Genomic DNA, 21655 nt, shown 5'->3' on the forward strand with positions numbered 1-21655 from the left:
GTCCAAATCAGCAATCAGTTTCTGTTTAGAGGGGGTCCAATGCATCCCCATATCCTCAACCAATTTATCGATTGTAGGGGCTCATTGAGTCCCTGGTCACTGGTCAATTGATACAGGGAAAAACAAAATCTTTGACTGAGTCGTGAAGCGCCAGCGGAATGTGACCGTCAATTTCAAAGAACCGTCCTTGTGGCCCGTTGTCCTTGACGGTGTTAAGGTCAGGGACCTCACAAGGATTCTCAAGCCATTGATAGTTCCCACACGGCAAAGAGTAGTGGGACATTTCCGAGGGGTATAACGAGTTCATGTCCAAGAACACTGCTTTTGACTTTACACCTGTGCTTTGCCCACTCAGATCGGTTGACAAGACACAGTCCCCGTGAAAAAAAGACCCTCCCCGCATTGAACGATCTACAAAAAGGTGTTGATCTATGTCGGTGATAAGGCCTCTTTCCTCCCTGCTAATTTTGTGAATTAAATCAATCACTAAATGGGGTACTGAAACGTAATAGCCTATATCTAACCTGAACCATGAATAGATCTGGTCTGTATTCGTACAGACTATATCCAACAGAGTTAGAACGTCACTGGCCAAGTACGGTCTACAATAATCCCACCCATTTTTACAATCCCCACACCTTCTTGGCAAACTCATAATCCTCGACTGTGCATTCACTGTTGGTCAGTGAATTGTGAAAAGCTTCAATTGGAGGTAGTTTCTCCTCGCTTAAGCGAGCACCAGAGCAGTAGTCATCATATGCAAATATACCTTTGCTGGTTAATAGGTCATACATTTCACTGTCTGGACAGTGCTGTTTAAGCAAGGGAAAGCTATCAAAATTGTCGCTTTTCTGCACTTGAATTAGTTGACTTAAGGATTTGGGGAAAAAACTAAAAGAATCTAAAAACCTAATTTTATTCCAGCACGTACGCTCATTATCCACTACCTGCCATTTCAGTTCGAGAAGCAATAACTTCTCGGCCGATTTGGAATTTTGTTGTAGGTAAATGAATTATTCACCCATGGACTATCTACTCCCCCTCCCTCCCTGTGCATACGTGCCAGTGCCGGTAAAATAAATTTTAAGTCATAATTAGAGTTGTGAATAAAAACAGGGATAAAAAACTGTTGGCTAACATTTAAATTACACGATTGATGCGCTACTCCCCCAAAATTACTACCCCCCGATGATATTTCCTGCAACAAGTGGTAATGGTCTCAGACTGTCCCCCTCCCCCCTCTTTTCCCTTTAGTCCCTTTATCATACTCTACCCAGTACCACTTACACCCCAAACATATTTTTTTATTGTTAATAGTGCTATAAGCATTCGAGGAACACCTCATTGGACCATTCGTATTTCTCAAACGAAACATATAGTTCGTATTCGTGTCGAATAGTTTAGTCAGTGACTTGTCCATGCACTCGTCCCCCTCATCCAATGTTTCTACTATTTCTAACAACCGCATGGTGTTAGAACTGTCTCTTTGCGCATGGGCATCGGACACTGCAATGGCCTGGTGTTCTTTGATATGGTTTGGATATTGAGGATCATTCACCTCCACCAACTTAGCCTCGCAGTCTAAAGATATTTTTTTGCATTGGAGAAGGGTATTCTGAAAATTTTTAAAGCGTAGAATGGCCCTATCCCCTGAAACCGTTTCCACTGTTTGATATCCATGCTGTCTACAATGCTTCATATGACCCCGTAGTTTTATATCACTACGGAATCTAGACAGGCATGTCGGACAGTAGAAACATACCCCCCGCCCCTTGGTTACCTCCCCCCGTCCTCTACTCATTTCAGTGAAAGGGTTAAAATGAACGGATTCAATCTGTTGACTAGGCGGCGTGTATAACAACCATACCCAGTGTTTAACCAAATCAACTGACGGGCCCCTTACTGGGAAAACCACCCCCTTCTTTTTTGAACGAACCCCATCTTCAAATTCTGTTTCCTATTGTACCACAGTAACGCCAATATTTAAATGGGCATTAACCCTTTCAAACATGTCAATAGATCTTAGCTTTACTGGGTATTTTCCATCTAAGCAGGAGAAATATACAGCTGGGAAATCGGACCCTTCCTTTCCATGTACAGCCCAGTAGTCTAAATTCTTCTTAGTAGCATCACGTTCTAGAGACTCGTATGCTAAGATGATGAAAGCATACTTGAAACACATTTGATCTGTTTCAAAACAAATCTTCTAGACGCCTCGACAGTCTATTAAATCCGGATTATAATTTAAAACTATATCCCTCTCATACCCTGCCCCCCCTCTTAACGTAGAATCTTACCTAATTTTCCATATATTAACGCTAAAATTTTCAATAAATAAAACTATTTAGCCACTCACATTTTCATTAAAGTTCTCAAGTGGCGTAATAATTTGACCTAACCACTTACTAAAAAATCCCTCAAAATTTTCTAAATTCGGATAAATTACGCGCATCTCAGAATGTATACAATTATAGTAAACCTCACTTTTTCCATCATTCAAATAAAAAAACTTTAAAACAATTGACACCTTTATTGATTCCATCCCCCCCCCCACCACTGAATTTGTTTATGCAGTAGTGCACGAATTTTATATAAAAAGGCATTCACTATTTCTACAGGATCAAAAAAAAAATTTACCCCCATAAGTGTATTAAAAGGATCCCCAAACGTCGCAGTGAAAACAACTATATTATTTAAAATTTTGTTTGTTAATTGAAAATCGGGGGAAGATGTACCCCCTCCCCCCTGTTGTTCAACAATATTTTGGCTATACTCCAATTCAGTTGTTTGAAGTGGACTCGTTAGGGTATCGAAAGCTGGAGGAGGGTTCCCAGTTAAATCATCTAAAAGCTGCAAAGTGTTCGGGCTCAAGTCTACCAGCTCAACTGTGCTAGCTTCTACATTAAAAAAATCATCTAAAAACTTATCAATATTAGCTGGTACTTCAATGATATCTTCCCATGTTTCATTGTCCTGAAACTCCACTGGTGGTTCCTCCCCTTCTTCACTGGACGGTGAATATGGGACCAATGCACCAACCTATAAATGAAAAATATCTTATTTTCAAATCATCCCAACTATTAAAATTATTATTGCTTAAAAGCATTTGGTTAATTCAACTTAACGACAATCTAAGATATGACAGAAGTTTTTTTTTTTCTTTTTTTTTTTTTTTTTTTTTTTAGTGGCGCATCCTGCTGCACTTTCCTGGCCCGCGGTACATCCCTGTGGTGCTTCTCGGATCCGCGGCGCTTCATGCAGCGCCTCCCACAGCTCTTCCCAGTCCCCATTACATAATGTCTCTTCAAAAGTTGAAATATTTCTAATTCTCGCGCGAGTGTTCCAGGATTGAACCGTTAACTTGCTTTCCCCCTCACTAAAATCTTTGGCACGATAGAAATATTCAGTGTAAATTAGAACGCCAATATGTGACAAAAGGAATAATCTCTCTTAAAACTATATGAATGGAAATTAAAAGTTCTAGTGCGCTTTTTAAGTGACCAAAAAGATTCGAGGGCAACTAGGCCCCCCCCTTTTCAGCAATGTCATAGATATCGAATATTATTTTGGGTGGTATTTTCGCTCTTACATAGAAGTCCGACTTTCTAATTTGCAAACAATTCACAGCTCGTTTTCTTGGTCAAACAATTGAATTATGTTAAAGGCATTGAAAGCCTAGACTTGGTTGCCAAACCACTAATGATAGAACAGAACAGGAAAAGGGGATGAAACAGATCTATTTATATGCTTGTGCGGAGTTTTAAGCCAAAGATTAAAGCAAAATAGTATTCAATTGTGAACGGAATAGCATTTTGAGTTTCAATGGTATCTAAGGTATATGTGAAGCGATAGCAACAAAGAAAAGAGCGGTTTCTTAGCAAAAATTACATTTAGATATGTAATAGGGGTTAATATCTCGCTGCGATAAGTTTATATTGGGGTTGAAAAGGCCTAAAACATTAGAAGAAATAGATAGGTAGGAAAAAAATGCTTACATTTGCATAATCCGTCTGGGCTTGGGTGCCCGAAGAACCAGGTAGTGTTTATTGGAGGGTAACCTCCTGACCTAGATTCGAGGGGGCAGCTCTTAGAGGTCCAGGTAACGGGGGTTGGAAGATGGAGGGAGTGGTGACGTTAATTTCTTGTGTAGCCTGGCCAGCAATATCATATGACTGTGCAGCCGGGACAGCTTCTGAGACCCTTGAAAAAGCTTGCGTAGGTGGGGCTTTGGCAGTGTAGCTATTCGCCCACTCTCTCTTTGGTTTTCTGAGAGGTTGCATTGGGTCAAGTAGCGTGGAGCTAGAGGGTTTTGGCCAGCGACCATATTGCATGACAGTAGCCTTCGCAGGGGGCGCATTATTGGCCCTCGCTTTCTTAGCGGGTGTTGGCGAGGAGCATTCTTCGCTATTTGCGCCAGCCATAGGTCTCATCGATGTAGGGATCGCAAATTCTTCATAATTTGCCTTAAAGAAGAGAAAAAAAATTAGTATTAAAATAATTTCTCCCTTTTTACAGAAAGAAAGTTATTAAACATAACTTTGTTTAGAAAAGTATTTATCTCATTTTAGTAAAGCAAAAAAACCCATATTCTCTCCCCCCTAAATTTAGGAAAATTAACCCACCCTAAGTCTACCCTCTCATTGAGTTAATCATGTGTTTTATTCAAGCGAAAGGCATATCTTACTACCTTTTATTCAAATGTTATAGCTAAAATCACTAAATGACGAAGGATCAATTAAGGTAAGAAACAATTATCTTTTCTATTTTGTCACTATTAAAAGTGCTAACCCCCCCCCCCACAACAAAATCCTAGATTCGCGCCCGGGAATATAAAAGAAACTTTATTGAAAGCTTGAAAAAATTAAAAACATGCCTAGAGACGCAATGCATATATTTACACATTAGTTTTCTTGTCAATGGGTGTACATGTCTACACACCGAATCCCCCCTTACTTTTAATGCGAATAAATAGTTTGTTTTCAGTTTTCACCGAGGGCGGTAGACCTGTAGGCATTGACCCCCCCCTGTTACGTAAATTACTTACAGCAAATCTGGTAGAGGTGCGGTATTGCCCCCTCCCCCCTTTTACAGCATGTAACCCAGTTATTTGTAGTCTTGATTTTTAAATAATCCAATTCACCTCTCCAAAATATTGCATCACATATTATTGCTTAAAACTGTTTTAATTTGACAACCAAAACAAACCCTTTGGGCTAGACCGATACCGTGAACACACCGGAAGAGGGGCGACAAAGTAATTATAACCTTGCGGAAATGTATTGTCAAGTTAGCGGCTTAATAGCTAAGAGATAGACAGAATTTTATATGCTTACATAAAGAATAAAATTTATCGAAAAGGTATTTCTTTTGCGATGGTTCTTTTTTGAGTGTAAAATAATATATTTTCATTTTGCATTGAGTATAAAGATTTTATGGTTTGTGGGGGGGGGATTTAGCTGGAAATATAGAGGGAAGAAATTTATCGAAAGGGTATTTCTTTTTGCGAGAATTTGGGATTGTAAGACAATGGGGGAGGGGGAGGGGGGATATTGTTAGACCCTAATTTGAAAATACCTTGTTTCTCTACTTCCATACAGGTTGTGTAGGCCTAGCTTAATTATTGTTTTAATTTGACAGAAGAATAGTTCCGTTGACCGCGTTTGTAGAGCGGAAAGGGTGTCAGCTAATAATAGGCCTCGTGCTGGAGATTGTGTCAAAACAGAACGGGATTTTCATTAAAAATTGACAGAAGTCAGCGGTCACTTTAGCTGGAAAATAAAAAGTGGAATTTAACGAAAAGGTATTTCTATTGGCAAGAATTTGGGTTTGTAAGACAATGGGAGGGGGGTTGAGGGTAAAAAAAAATATATTTGCGTTTTCCATTGAGTATAAGGATTGTATGGTGGTTAGGCTTGTAGGGGGGGGGGGTTGAGGGTAAAGGAATATATTTACGTTTTGCATAGAGTGTAAAGATTGTATGGTTTGTTGGGGGGGGGGGGGGTTTGAGGGTAAAGGAATATATTTACCTTTTGCATTGAGTATAAAGATTGTATGGTGGTTAGGTTTGTTGGGGGGGGGTTGAGGGTAAAGGAATATATTTACGTTTTACATTGAGTATAAAGATTGTATGGTGGTTAGGTTTGTTGGAGGGGGGGGGGGAGTTTTGAGGGTAAAGGAATATATTTACGTTTTACATTGAGTATAAGGATTGTATGGTGGTTAGGTTTGTTGGGGGGGGGGGTACTTACTTAAATATACTAGAGGGTGATCAAGGAAAATTCGTTTGAAAATAAAAATGCACTTACATTGCTAATTGCGGCTGCCAAGGCCTCAAGCTCATCAACTATGTCAATTGTTCTATCCATTGTCTCACAATACTTTCTGATAATTTAATCACATTGCATGCCCGTTATATACGAAATCTCAAGGTCAAATTGTTATGCAAACAAAGCCCTCTGATTGGCTGAGAAGGAAACACGTGATCTAACTGTTACCTTGGAAACTCATAACATTTGGCTTGAACAACAATAACAAATACTGTTTCCCGGAAACTCATAACATCTGCATCGAACAACAACAAGAAGGGAGTGACAAAGTTCCTGTTTTTCCATTCTCACTGACAAAATCCATAAAAACATCAAATAAATTGACCTACACACATAACCATCCATGAAAAACCTCAAATAAATCGAGCAACACACATAACCATCCATGAAAACAGACATAAATGTGACAAAGTTCCTGTTTTTCAAATTCTCACTGACAAAATCCATAAAACATCAAATAAATCGACCATCACACATAACCATCCATAAACTATGTAAAAAAAGTTGTAGGTGGCAGCAGGGGTGTCGTCCCGGAGATATTATGGCATCTCTACTAATGAGCCCTCTATAAAGTTTATAAGATCCTCCCTTCCATAACAACCATATATGTACCCAGGGCATAACTTACAACGTCTACCCCTGGGCCCTGGAGGGCTGCGTCAACACCGCAATTTTTGTTATTCGAACTTCGAACTATTTTTAACAAAATGTCTATCTCAAAATTTTCATCAGATGGGTTTGGAAAAAGAAGCCGTGGAGGGGGGAGGGGCTAGTTGCCATCGGATCTCTTTTGACTAGTAAAAAGTGAACTCGTACTTTAAAGTTCCAATAAACTGAGCCCTCTCTGAAGTTTAGCCCTCACCCCCGGGCCCTGGGGGGGCTGTGTCAACACCGGAGTTTTTGTTATCTGAACTTTCAACTATTTTTAACAAATTTCTATCTCAAAATTTTTATTGGATGCATTTAGGTCGTTGAGGGTGGGGGGGGGTCTATTTTCCTCCGATCTCTTTTGACTTTTAAAACTGAACAAGAACTTTCAATTTCCATTCAAGTGAGCCCTTTCCGAAGTTTATACGAGCATCTCTTTCATAAGATCAATACATGCCTTTAGGACATAAAACTTAGAACGTCTTCCCCCGGACCCTGGGGGGTTGTATTGACACTGGAGCTCTTTTTATCCGGCCTTTGAACTATTTTTACAAAATGTCTGTCTCGAAATTTTCATAAGATGGATTTTGAAAAGAAGGCGTGGGGGGGGGGGACTAGTTGCTCTCGGATCTCTTTTGACTATTAAAAAGTGAGCTCGAACATTCAATTTCCAATCAAACGAGCCCTCTCTGAAGTTTATACGAGCATCCCTTTCATTAGAACCATATTTGACCCCAGGGCATAACTTACAACACCCACCCCTGGGCCCTGGGGGTTTGTGTCGACACCTGAGTTTCTGTTATCTGATTTTTGAGCTATTTTTAACTTAATGGCTATCTCAATGGTTTATCGCATGCATTTGGGGGAAAAAGCGGCGTGGGGGGGGGGGGTCTAGTTGTCCTCTAATCTCTTTTGACTCTCAAAAACTGAACGAAAACTTTCCATTTCCAATCAAATGAGCCCTCTCTGAAATTTTTACGAGCATCCCTTCCATAAGAACCATATATTCCCCCAGGGCATAACTTACAACGCCTTTCCTCGGGCCCTAGGAGGCTGTCTCGACCCCGGAGTTTTCGTTGTATGGTCTTTGAACTATTTTCAAGAAATAGCTATCTCAAAGTTCTTATTGGATAGGTTTGAGGAAAAAAGGGCTTGGAGGGCGGGGGGCTAGGTGCGCTCCAATCTCTTTTGACTCTTAAAAAGTGAACTAGAACTTTCAATTCCCATTCAAATGAGCCCTCTTCGAAGTTTATACGAGCATCCCCTCCATATAAATCATATATGCCCCAAGGGCATAACTTACAAAGCCCCCGGGCCCTGGGGACTGTGTCGACACCGGAGTTTTAACTATATGGTCTTAGAACTATTTTCAACAAAATAGCTATCTCAAAAATTTTATCGGATGCTTTTGGGAGAAAAGGGCGTGGGGAGGGGGGGGCGGGGGCTGGTTACCCTACGATATCTGTTGACGCTTAAATGTGAACTAGAACTTTCAATTTCCAATCAAACAAGCCCTCTCTGAAGTTTATACGACCATTCGTTCCATAAGAACCCTATATACCCCCATGGCATAACTTATACCCCTTGCCCTGAAGACTGTGGGGGGAATGTCCTGCTCAAAGACATAATTTCCAAAACTTTCAACTACGTTGAATAGAATTGCTATCTCAAAATTTTGATTGGATGTGTTTGGGTAAATGGTGGGCGTGGAGGGGTGTTAGCTGCCTTCCAATCAATTTTGATTATTAAAAAGAGCACTAGTCATTTAAATTTCTAATCGAATGAGCCTTTCTTGAAGTTTTTACGAAAACACTTTCTATTAAAACCTTATATGCCACCAGGGCATAACTTACAACCCCTGCCCTGAGGGCTGCGGGGGGTTGTCATTTTTAAGGACCCAGTTTTCAGAGTTTTTAACAACATTGAACAAAATGGAAATACTACTTCGGTGAGGGGATGTATTTTGGGGCATGTTTGGAGTGAAAGTGGGTTTAGTTACTCTCTGATGCTTTTCGACAAATAAAAACGGCACCATAATTTTGAACTTTTTAGCGAATAATTACTTTTTTAATTTTCTACGACAAAGCTTTCTATAAAACACTTATATGCCCCCAGGGCATAACTTATAACCTATGCCCTGAGGGCGGGGGGGGGGGAGTGTCCTCCTCAAAAATAATATTTATATTTGGAAATCAATGACGTAAAACAAAATCGCTATCTCAAAATGTTGATTGGATGTGTTTGGGGAAATGGGGGGCATGGAAGGGGTGTTAGTTGCCTTCTAATCACTTTTGACCCTTAAAAAGGGCGCTAGAATTCTCGATTTGCAATCGAATGCACCCCCTTTAAAGTTTATACGACGACCCCTTCCATATGAAGTGCCTCTGGGGAAAATAGATAAATAAATAAATAATAATAATGAAGCATTGGAACCGTATGGCCTTTACTATAGGCAAAGCTATAGCGTTGACTCTGAAAAAAAAATCGGCCAATCTTTGATATTATAGCAATCACATAATTTTTTTTTTTTTTAATTTGACCAAAGTAAAGGTGTCTTTTCAAGCTATTAATTTAAAAACTTTTTCCAAAAAACCAGTTTTTTAAAGAAAATTAAAGAGTTCCATTATGCCAAAAATGAGCAGAAATAATTTCAAAAAATTTTCTAAGCTTAAAACTACCACAAATCACCATACATAAATAAATGAAACCCAAAACCAACAGAAATTACAATAAATAACCGAGTCAAACTCAAAACGAACAAAAATTAAAAAAGATAGTGCTGACAACCCCCATCCCTTCTCAAGACCACAAAACAATTTGCACTTTACTGAAAAAAAAAAAAAAAAAAAAAAAACAAATGAACGTTGACTGCCAGTTTAATATGCATATTCTGATATTTATTTCTAAAAGTTTTGATAATTTTCATTTATTAAAGTATAAAGGTGAAAATATTTAAAATCTATTTTGGTTTTGGTTGCCTTTCATCACTTTTGATTCTTGAAAGGAAACTAGAACAATACATTTTAAATCAAATGAGCCTCGTCTAAGGTTCACGCGATCTTTTTTTTCTATAAAAACTTACAACCCTTGCCCCCAGACTATGGGGGGTTGTGTCAACCCAAAAAGCCTTGTTATGTGATCTTTGGACGATTTTTTGAACAAATTGCTATTGAAAATTTTGATCAGATACATTTGGAGAAAATACGACAGGGGGGGGGGAAGGGTACCTACCCTCCAATCATTTTGACTCTTAAAAAGGGCAGTAGAGCTTCTGATTACCAATCCAGTGAGTCAAGTTTATACGACCATCTTTTCTATAGGAACCTTATATATTCCCAAGGTACAACTTACAACCTTTACCCTGAGGGCTGGGGGGGGGGGAGGGGGTTTTATCCTTAAAGACATAATTTCCAGACTTTTCAACTACGCTGAAGAAATTGGCTATCTCAAATTTTTAATTGGATGTGTTTGGGGAAATGATTCTCGTGGGGGGGATAGTTGCCCTCCAATCACTTTCGATTATTCAAAAGTGCACTAGTATTTGCAGTTTCAAATCAAATGAGCCCCTTTCGAAGTTTTTACGACATCTCCTTCTGTACGAAGTGCCCTGGTCTAAAAAAGAAACAAAATGGCACTAGAACTCGAACTTGAACTCAATGAAAACTTTATATGCCCCCAGGGCAAAACTTACAACCCCTACCCTGTGGGCTTTAGGGAGGTTGTCATCTACGCTGAACAAAATGGCTATCTCAAAATTTTCATTGGATGTGTTTAGGGAAATGATTTGCAAGGGGGGGCTAATTGCCCTTCAATCACTTTTGACTATTAAACTAGTCTTTTCAATCTCTAATTGAATGAGCCTTTTTCGAAGTGTTTACGACAACTCCTTTTGTAAGATGTGCCCTGTTCCAAAACGAACTGAAAAACCCCCTAAAAAATGCATTGTGCCTACATTGCTCTTTACTAAGGCAGTGCTAATGCGCTGCCTATGATTAATCTCATAAAATCGGTTATGCACTTTGATATTTTCATGTTTCAACACCACTGGAATTTAGTTTTTGTCATTTAATTCATGAACTAAACTCTAGCTCGTGCCTTGACCTAGATATTGACGCAGTGGTTGTTTTTTAGTACTTTAACAGTTCGTAACAGTAACAGTTCGTTTAATACTTTAACAATACTTTAACAGTTAACACTTCGGTTTCTTCGATTAATTTACTAGCAAAAATATGAATATACTGCTCCACTGGTTCACTACCCCTTTTCCAAATATACTAGTTGCTACCCTCGCAAATGTGTTTCAGCCCCCTCTCCTCCTCCTAGAAAGTCTGGATATGGTCCTAGTTCATATACAAAACTTCGCTGATTTTGATGATCTGTCTAATTTTTGGTGCTTATGTCTCATCAATGGTTAGTTCATAATGCCAAATAGAAGCAATTCAAGGAAAAAACCACATAAAATCAGCAAGGTTTTGTATATAGCCTTGGACTACCCATAAAACCAGCAATATTTTATAATAGTCTATGGTCATATCTGGGCCCATTAGGGGGGATGGGTGCATTTACAAGGGTAGCATGCACTTACAAAGAGCAGTAAAAGGTAGATCCAGTGATGTGTATATCTTTTAGCTAGCAAGCTAATCCAGAAACCACGAAATTGTCTGCTTCTGTTTTGTAAAGTGGTGCAAGAAGGTAAGGAACAAGTCCCTATTGTGTACATCTGAGTGCACAAAACAAAATATTTTCGTTCGATGCTTATAAAATAATTACAAAAGACAATTTACTTCCCATTTTAAGTTTTTTTTTCATTTCCGTTAAAGAAAAGAGTAAATAAAGAAGTCAGATAATAATCCTCTTACAAAGTCATCACCGCTTGTTTCGACAGCGTTTAATACAAAAAAGAGTCCCTCGATTCCTATTCGTCTTGTTGTTTCCCTTTTCTTAGGCTGAAAGATTTCTAATCTTGAAGGAAAATATAAAAGATTCTTTTCTGTTAGTTACTTCGGTGGTTTCTATTCATGAAAGAAGTTTCAAGTTTACTGGTCGAGTGCTGCTGATATTGGTTTTTCTCTTTGTAGTGTCAGAACATTTATTATTTGTGGTAATACATAAATGTAACACCAAACCAGAGAGTGATCTGTAAAACATTAATTTTCCTACTGAGTTCATTTCCATCCTTGCTTTTCGTAGAAAACTAAGCATTTTTTTAATTGATATAGTATGCTAACACTGATAATTTAAACAGTAAGCCTTATTAATAATAAATAAAAAAGCTTTTAACTGAAAGTTTGAATCGACATTATAACTTAAAATGATGAAAAATCAAGTGTATTATGAGAAGTGCCATCCCCTCCTCAAGCTGTCAGTCTTTACCCTAAAGTTTTTTAGTGCTTCATTGAAGCCTCTTATCCCAGTTCAACGGCCTATGTGTTTTAACAGTCGTTCCTAAGAGGTCAAGGGACTCTAAAGAAAATTATCAAAATTCTTGAACCTTGATGTGTTGGCCAACTCTGTCAAAAACGAAGCACTTCACTTAGCTGGTATAATCAGCTAAAAATTTGAGTTTTCTCTTTTCCTTGGGGAATATAAGAATCTAGGATAAGATATTGTGCAATAAATTAGGTATACAATAAATACATGGCACTAATCCTCATAAAGACTATAGTTCTTTTATTCACAGATTAATTAAAAAAAACTTTCCACGGAATAAGTTTTTCGAACTAAAAGGAAGAGCTATATTAAGCCAAAATGAGCAGGTACAAAGTCAAAGAATTTTCCAAGCTCAAAACTACGGAAAAAAATAACAATCAATAAATAAATGAAAACCGAAACGAAAAGAAATTACAATAAATAATTGAGTCAAACACAAAACGAGCAGAAACTAAGATGAATGGGACTGACGCTACCCATTCCCTCTGAAGACTAGAATATAATATAAGCTTTACGGAAAACCATCCTTATTTTGAGATGAATGTTCCCCTTTCTCATAGTATCGAAACATCATAACCAAGACTGTTGAAAAAAAAAAACAAAAAACAATAAGTATAGAACTGAAGCCAATTACCCAAGTTGGCTTCAGCATAGAACTGAAGCCAACTGCGTTGGCTCGAGTTGGCTTAGATATTGCTGGAAGTTGCTACTTGAGCTGCCATTAGTAGATGTACTACAGGCCGACTTGAATCTATTTCCTTTTGCCCGACTAATTCCAAAATTTACCTGAAGGCTCAAATCTTCAATAACCAAAACTCTGCCTGTGAGTTTTTCAGCCTTTCCCTTTAGTACATATAAAGAGAAATGAACCCGTATTCAGGAAATTCCCCCCGCGGAAATTTCCCCTTGAAAATTTGCCCCGGGGAAATGCGTTCACCCCCGCTGAAAATCCTCCGGAAAATTTTCCTCTTTGAAAAATTCCCCCGGGGAAATTCCCTGGCGATTCTACCGACTGTAAACAGGACCCTAAACAGAAACTAAACACATTAACTAAACACATATAAGCAAAAAAGGTAAGTTTAACTCTTTGACTATAACATGACGGCGTCGGCTAAACCATCCAATAGAACCCAAAATTGAATTTACCTTATCCCAAAATTATAAATCAATGAGCATGTGAGAGAACTAAAACAGAACTTAAATTCAAACAAATTATTTCCTCTTGCGAAAACATTACTTTTAAACTCAGGCTAGCCTCTAAGAGAGTTTAAGGTTCAAATAAAAGCTATATTATACGTAAATATATGAATGAGAGAAAAGGGCCATTTATCTGATAATAAGGGGCACAGACTCCAACAACAACCTTTTCGAACACGACATGCTCAGAATACCACATTCCCCCTTTTCCTAACGATAAATTTCGTAATTAAAAAAATAAGGTGTATAATTTTTAATCCTTGCCCTTGGGGGCTTTGGGGGGCATTGCATCCCCTAAGGAATAGTTACTAGACCTTTTGCCTGTTTTGAAAGAAATGTATTTTTGAAATTGTATCAGTATTGAGGGGAGAGGGTATCTGAAAAGGCCAAGGGGCTTTGAAGCTCTCCAATCACTTCAAAAATCCCCCTTAACATACCATGTAAGTTTCAACTTAATATCCTTAACCTTTCCTTAGATATTGCTTATTAGCCATTTTGATAACTAGAATTCACATAGTATGTTTTGATTGTGCTTGGCATTCCCCTCAAAAGCTCTGAAGTGTTATGACAATACCAAAGTCCCAGTTATTTGACCTTTAGACTATTTTGAACAAGATGGGTATTTCAAAATTTCAATCGAAAGCTTTTGGAAAAAAAGGACACTAAAGAAGGCATGGGAGGGGAGCTGGCAGCCCTCCAGCCACATTAAAACATCCCCCTCGACATGTCTTGAAAGTTTCATCTTAACAGACTCAGTCGGTCTTCAGATATTGCGGATTTACCTTTTTGATAAATTGGATGCAGATACTGCCTTTTGATTTAGTTTAACATACCCCCAAGATTTCCCCTTTTCTTAATGATAAATCCCTTATGTAAGTAATGGATAAATTGCATAGTTTACAATCCTTGCCGTGGAACTGTGGGGGGAATGGTATCCCTGGAGGCATAGCTATAAGACCTTTTCACAAGTTTGAACAAAATGACAATTGCAAAATCTTGACCATTGTTGAGGAGAAATGGAAGGTAAAAAGGGCAAGGAGGGGGGTGGCTGTTTGCACTTCAATCACTCTTCAGTTCCCCCTCGACGTGCATTGAAACTTCAAGATAATACATTCCGCAATTGTTTAGATATTGCTGATATTCCCCTTACACAAACAGCAAAGACAATGTGTGCTTTGATTGTATTTGGCATCCCTATGAACATTTCCTTAAAGTTCCACCTTAATACTCTGAGCTGCTTTGAAGACCCAAGATCAAACATTCCCTCTTTTATTAATAAAATAAAACAACTAATTTTAACAATGAGCAACTTGCATGCAACACTAGATGCTGCGGGACGGAGGGGGTGGCTAACTCCGGAGGCATTGAACTTTAGACTGTTTTGAATAAAATGGCTATCTCAAAATTTTATTCGAACATATTTTTTTGGGGAAAGGCATTGAAAGGGTGGTTGCCCTCGGATCACTTTCGAATATTAAAAAGGGCCTTCACTTGTGTAACAGCAAAAATTATAGTAGCAGTAGCAACATTAATAGCAGCATACATATATTACCTTGGTTTTATTCAACGTCCGCTTCAATACACGATTAAAGTTTTAACTTAACACCATCAGCCGTTCCTGAGGCATTGCTGATACCGTCCTCGCGTCAACCTGTGCGGGCATAGTCTGTTTGTATTTAGTTTCACACAGTTTCAATATTGCCTAAAATTTTCGCCTTAATACCCTTAGCTTTAGCAGCAGTAGAAGTGGAACAGGTAGTAATAGTAAAAGCAGCTGTAATATAAGCAGTAAAATTATTAGTACTAGCCTTAGCTTTAGTAGCAGTAGTACTATGAGTAGCAGTCGCATTAGGATATAAATATTGTCTTTTGGTTAGTTCAACATCCCCCAAAACACACCCTTTGAGTTTCAACTTCACGCACAAAACTGTTCCTAAGATATTGCTGATATACCCTTTTGACAACCAGCATACAGACCACCTGATGTGATTCAGTTCACCTTCCCGTAGGAATTTCCTGCAGATTTCACCTTCATACCCCTGGTCATATTCGTAATAAGAGTCACAGTACTATTATTAGTATTATTGGCACTAGTATTAGTATTAATAGTACTAGTATTAGTAGGAACAGTACTATTAAATTATTGCCTTTTGGTCAGTTGAACATCCCTCTTATTAAGTCCTGGAAGTTGCAACTTAAGACAATTAGCCATTGCAATGACATTGCCGATATATTCTTTTGATAATCGGTATATTCTTGTATTCTTCCTGGAATTTTCAGTTTATACCTCACATACTTCTTGAAATTTTTATCTTAACGGTATTAGCGTTAAAAGTACTTTCAATAAAAGTAGTAGTTGGAGTAATAGTAATAGTAGAACTAGCAAATGTAGCAGTGATATTAGTTTTAGTAGTTGCGTGCACATGCTGTCTTTTGGACGATTGGTCTTCCACTTTATGTATTCTCTGAATGTTACAACTTAATTTCCAAATCACTACTTGAGATACGCCTTTTTGACAATGTGAATGTACGTAGTGTCTTTTGATTTGGGTAAAATTTGTCCCGAACATTCTCTCAAATTTTTATCTCATAAACTTAGCCTTAATTGTACTGGTATCAAAGTAGTGGTTTTGGTAATAGGACAAGTAGTAGCAGTATTAGTATTAGTAGTAGCAAAAACAATGGTAGCAGCAGTATTAATAACAGTAATAGAATGTGCATTTTGCCGTTTGGTCAGTTGAACATCCTCCTCATGATGCCATGGAAGTTTCATATTGATGCGGTAATACGTTCTAAATATATTGCTGATGAGTCCTTTCAACCACCTTTTGACGCCCTTTTCATATGAATACTTTAGGCCTTACAATTTGTTGCAATTGAAGTAGTAGTTGGAGCTGCTTAGTGGCAGTAGTAGGAGTATTGGTAAAAGTAGCAGTGGCAGTTGTGTTAGCAATGGCATGCACATATTACCTTTTTGTTAATTGATCTCCCCTTTAATCATTCTCTGAAACTTCTAGCTTAATACCAAATTTCGTTCTTGAAACACGCCCTTTTGACAATCTGCATGTACGAAGTGTGATTTGATTTAGTTCGAATTCCCCCTTGATATTATGTCAAATTTTCACCTTCATACGCGCAGCCTTAATTGTACTAGCGTCATTGTACTTTGGGTATTAGTGCCCACAGCCCCTGCCCTGAGGGCTGTTGGGGGGAGGTTGTTATCCCAAAGGGCATAATTACTGGACCTTTCAACTATGCTGAAAAAAACGGCTAATTAAAAATTTTCATTAGACATGTTTGGGGAAACGATTGGGTTCGGAGGCGGGGGGGAGGGGGCTGGTTTGCCCTCTAATCGGTTTTGAGTCTTAAATTGAGCACTGGAACTTTCAATTTCCAATCGAATGAGCCCCTTTCGAAGTTTCTACAGCAAATCGTTCTATTCGAAGTGCCTTGATCGGAAAAAAAAAATAATATATTGTGCCCACATCGTTCTTTACTTCGGCAGCACTGTTGTGCTGCCTATGATACAACATTACAAATACAAGCAAAACCAGTTGTCGAATATGGACTATAAAAGAGGAACGAGCTAGATCGGGCCTCAAGAACATAATACCCACGGACCCATACGACCACTGGCAATCATATAAAGGTCTATGAAGTCTCTTGCACACAAGAAAAATACTTAGGACATGTAAAGCTGGCCTTGGTATGAAAATTTTCTTTTTAGTGTTAAAAATCTGACATTAGGATCTACAGATAATGAAAATTCGTGCCACACTTTAGGCACTGTGAATGCATTTTCACAGATGACGCTTTAGATGCTTATGTAACAAATTATTAAACCTATTATACCTATTGATAAACCTATTAATAAAATTTTGATCAGAAAAAAGAACTATTAAGTAAGTATATACATGCAGTTTTTATTTTCATCATGAACTCTAAGCGGCCGTTTAATTTAGACTGTTCTCCCTCAAGGCCTATATGATTATACAGAGCAGTTTAAACTAACGATTCTTAAAATAAAGTTGTGTACAAATATCTAAAATATTTACGATTTTCCCAAATTCTTTTGAAAGTTACCTTTTTAAAGGATGTATCTTTTATATGATCTCAATAATAAAGTATTGGTAGCTTACTTTTGGTTTTGATCTGGACTGGCAAGGCTTTCAAAGCTTTTAGCAATTGTACTTGAGTATGAATAGTTTGACTCTGAGTCCTGACTTTTGCCGAACGACGAGTTTCTTCTCGAAAATAGAGCTCTCGACCTTGCCAAAATTGACTGTTTCTTTGTAAATTTCGTTTTTTCTTCAGCTAGGTCAGTTGCAGCTCCTGGTTCTCTATTTGTTACGTATATTACAGTATCTTCTTCATTAGCAGAGGTAACTGTTACTACATTTATCTCAGTTGGCTTCGAAGGTGATATGCGAAGTTTATCTGGAGCAGCAACTGGAAGTGAAGACTGGTGTATCAACTTGAGATCCTAAAAAATAAAAAAAAATGTCAGCAGTTTCTTCCCCACACGAAGGTAAGAACGGTGAAAGTATTCATGACTGTTTTGTGTTAATATATTAAGCCCAGCTTAAATTTTTTGAGACTGTGAATCAAACTTTAATAAAAACACATAAAGAGATCCAAATCATAAAAGCATTATTTTCTATTGTGCCATTACCATAACCTAGTTCAGAGCGAACCACAGCCTATAGGCCTAGAGACTGAAAGCTTCAAAACGTGTTTTAAGAAAACTGACTGATGTGAAAAGTTCGCCAATAGAAGCTGATAACGAAATGGTAGCTAATGATTCGATGAATATTAAGGGCAAAAGTATATTGCAAAATTGAATTTATGGTGATTTTGAGAAAGACCCTGAAATACCTCGAAAATGGCATCGCATGGAAAGGGAGAATTCACTATTCGAGTCACCATGTTCAAAAACCCACTAAAAAAGAAAATTACAGTTTCAAACATTGAGCCAGTGGTCTCCAAATATGGGGAGAAGGCTCTTTTGAAATAAAGTCGTAATATCTAATGTCTTTTTTTAAATAAAATAGGAGACAGTGCCACAGCAAGGAGGTGTTTCTTACCATTTTATAGCACAATAAATTAACTTTCTCCAAAGAGAGTTGAAACGATAAAAAATGGAAATTATAAAATAGCCAATCGATTTTTCATGGTCTGAAACCCTGGATAGTAAGTATTGAGCTCCCCACCTTGAAAAAGCACAGCAGTGTGGGATTTTCTGACATTTTTTGCAACAAAACATCATTTTCTCCTCATAGTGGGTCAGAGTGCCAGGGAATGCCAAGTTTAATAGAGCCATGGTCTTACCACTGTCATTTAAAAAATTGTTTGAAAATTTACCATCTTGAAAAACGGCTGTAAAGTGTGACAAGGGTGACTTCCGTGTTTACTCAGAAGTCAGCAGCTGATAATGATGTGAATACTGTAGGTATTGCTCAGGTTTTTGATAATCTGTCAGCAGATGATGACCTTATAAAGTGACAAGAGAGATCACGCCACAGCCAAATGGCATAATTTACCATTTTGTGCTCCAAAACATGATTTTTTCCAAAGATGCTCAAAATAACAGGAAATGCTAATTCTTGGAAGGCCAATCACTTTGACACGGTCTATAACCCTAAACTGGAGGTTATTCAGCCCCCCCGTCTTTTTTGCTATTTTGTGCAGAAAAACTCAAATTTCCGCCCAAAGAGTATCAACATATCGGAAATTTCAAATTGCAACATAGCCGATTGATTTATAATGGTCCTAAACTCTTAACTGAAGGTTTTGAGCCCCGCATCATCAAAAAAGGTGAAATGCTTTTGACGTGGAAGTTTTGCATAGCTTAACTTCATCGTTAATTGTCATAGGGCGAGTTCTTGAGCTGGATAACTGGGAAGCACACTAAGCACATCATTATGGTCTTCGTGGTTAAAGACCCTTAACCAAAGGTTTACAACCTCCCTTTTATAAGCCCCTTAGCCAGCAGAAACTAAAAAATATGTTAAAGAAAACTCCTGTGGAAAAAAGTTACTTGTTTATATTTATATCTTTCGAGAAAGTTTAAAGAAGATAGAAAGTAATACCTATGTTTGATATTCTATTCCAACAAAAATACTATTGACTTGTTCATAATAGTATTGACTTAGTTTCATGGATTGGATTGTACAAAAATAACAAGTCAGTATCAATGTAGCATAACTATATCCATTCGTCCCCGTTTAGAGACGAATAACGTTTAACCAAATGGTCCCAGAAGAATGAGCTAATATTTTTTTAGAAATGGAAAGGATAGCCGTGCCAGCTTCAATATTTTTTTAGGAAAACATGTCTTTTTTCCTAAGTATAAGAGATATATTTTCAGAAATTATTGTGAAAGATCTGAAATTTAAGTCTTTCGTCGTGCATTGTAATTCAGTCAAATCTTTTACTACATTACATTTCATTCTTTTCTGTTTCTATTCCAATGACTTCCCCAAGATTTGATTATCAAATTGTTTAAAAAGCTTGCTTTTTGTCTTCGAAGTAGTTTGTGCTCTTTTCCTATGTATTTTATTGACTCTAGAATCATGATTCATGTCCCATTTTTGATTTGCATTACGCAAAATAATAATTTTCTTATAATTTAAAAAAGTGACTAACTTGTCCTCGAACGTCCAAGGCACATTTTGTTGTTTCATCCTCTCTGATTATAGGGGGATAAATCTTCAAAGTTAATTTTCTCTCGGGAAACAGGCAGGAAAGCCTTTACAAGGTTTTCCATATTCATCGTTATCTTCAGAAAGTTTTATAATCGGGGTATTCCGAGGGCTCTAGAAACTTGTACTCCCATATTGGCATTCGGAAAGTCGGCATACATTGCACGTAAAGGGCATTCACGTCTAGACACAGCCCGTAAGTCATACTTTCCCCAAAGTGATAGCATTTTAAGTAACGGTCGTTGTGAAAACTAAACCTCCATAAATAGATTTTTAACATTATGTTGCAAACGAGGTAGGTAGTGCTTAAGTAGCAGTTTGGTTCAAAATTATAGAGATCAAGAATCGTGGCATTGGATTCCATAAAAACATCTGCTAGCATAAGAAGGTCTGTAGCAAAATATAATGATGCGTAATCTTATAAATAATGGAAATTGAATTTTGTCCAAACATTCTTAGGGAATTCGTATTCCTCATCGGAAATTTCTTTTTGGACCAGATTGTTATGAAAAAACGCCTGGTTTTCAGGTAATTAGTTTAAAAAAACTTTTTCCACTAAGTAAGTTTTTCAAAAAAAAAAAGAACTCCATTGAACCAAAAATGACCAAAAAAAGAATCGAATAATCTACCGAGCATGCAACTACCACAAATCAGTATCAATAAATAAATTAAATCAAAAACGAAAAGAAATTAAAAGAAATAACAGTCTAACTCAAAACGAGCAAAAATTAATATGAGTAGGGTTCAAAACCCCTATGCTTTCTAAATTCAAATGAAAGTGCATTGTCAGTTTAATATACATATGCTGACATTTATACCTTAAAATATTATTTAATTTTTGATTTCTTAAAGTTATAAAAGTGAAAACATTTAAAAGAATTTTTTCAGTAAAGTACAATTTATATTCTTGCTTTTAGAGAACAAAATAAGTTTTAATTAGATATGAGATATGAGATATACATTTATTAAAAAAGAAAACAAAGAACTCCATTAAACCAAAATGAACAAAAATAGAATCAAATAATCTACCAATACAACTACCACAAATAAGTATCAATAATAAATGAAACTCAAAACAAACAGAAATTAATATAAATAAGAGTCAAACTCAAAACGAGCAGAAATTCATATGAATAGGGTTCTACACCCCAAGCTTTATAAAAACCAGAATATAAATTGTACTTTACTAAAAAAATTCAAATGAATTTACTTTAAAAAATCTGCAATGTCACTTTAATATAGATATGCTGATATTTATTCCTTAAAATCTTAATTGATTTCTTAAAGTTGGAAAAGTGAAAATATTTAAAAGAATTTTTTTCAGTAAAGTACAATTTATATTCCGGCTTTTAT

The 21655-nt window shown here is 37.2% G+C and overlaps 1 protein-coding gene across 1 annotated transcript in view; it reads right to left on the bottom strand.

The window, feature by feature from the left end:
- Window positions 1-21655, bottom strand: part of LOC148942104 (uncharacterized) — a 124263-nt gene that overhangs the window by 12654 nt on the left and 89954 nt on the right. The window contains exon 6 of the mRNA XM_089103588.1: window positions 17741-18084. Within this exon, the coding sequence (XP_088959714.1) occupies window positions 17741-18084 (344 nt within the window). The remainder of the gene's footprint in view (window positions 1-17740; window positions 18085-21655) is intronic.

Source organism: Artemia sp. Qi Xiang Cuo, chromosome 17, assembly GCF_049724085.1.
Source record: "Artemia sp. Qi Xiang Cuo chromosome 17, ASM4972408v1, whole genome shotgun sequence".
Classification (NCBI taxonomy): Eukaryota; Metazoa; Arthropoda; class Branchiopoda; order Anostraca; family Artemiidae; genus Artemia; species Artemia sp. Qi Xiang Cuo.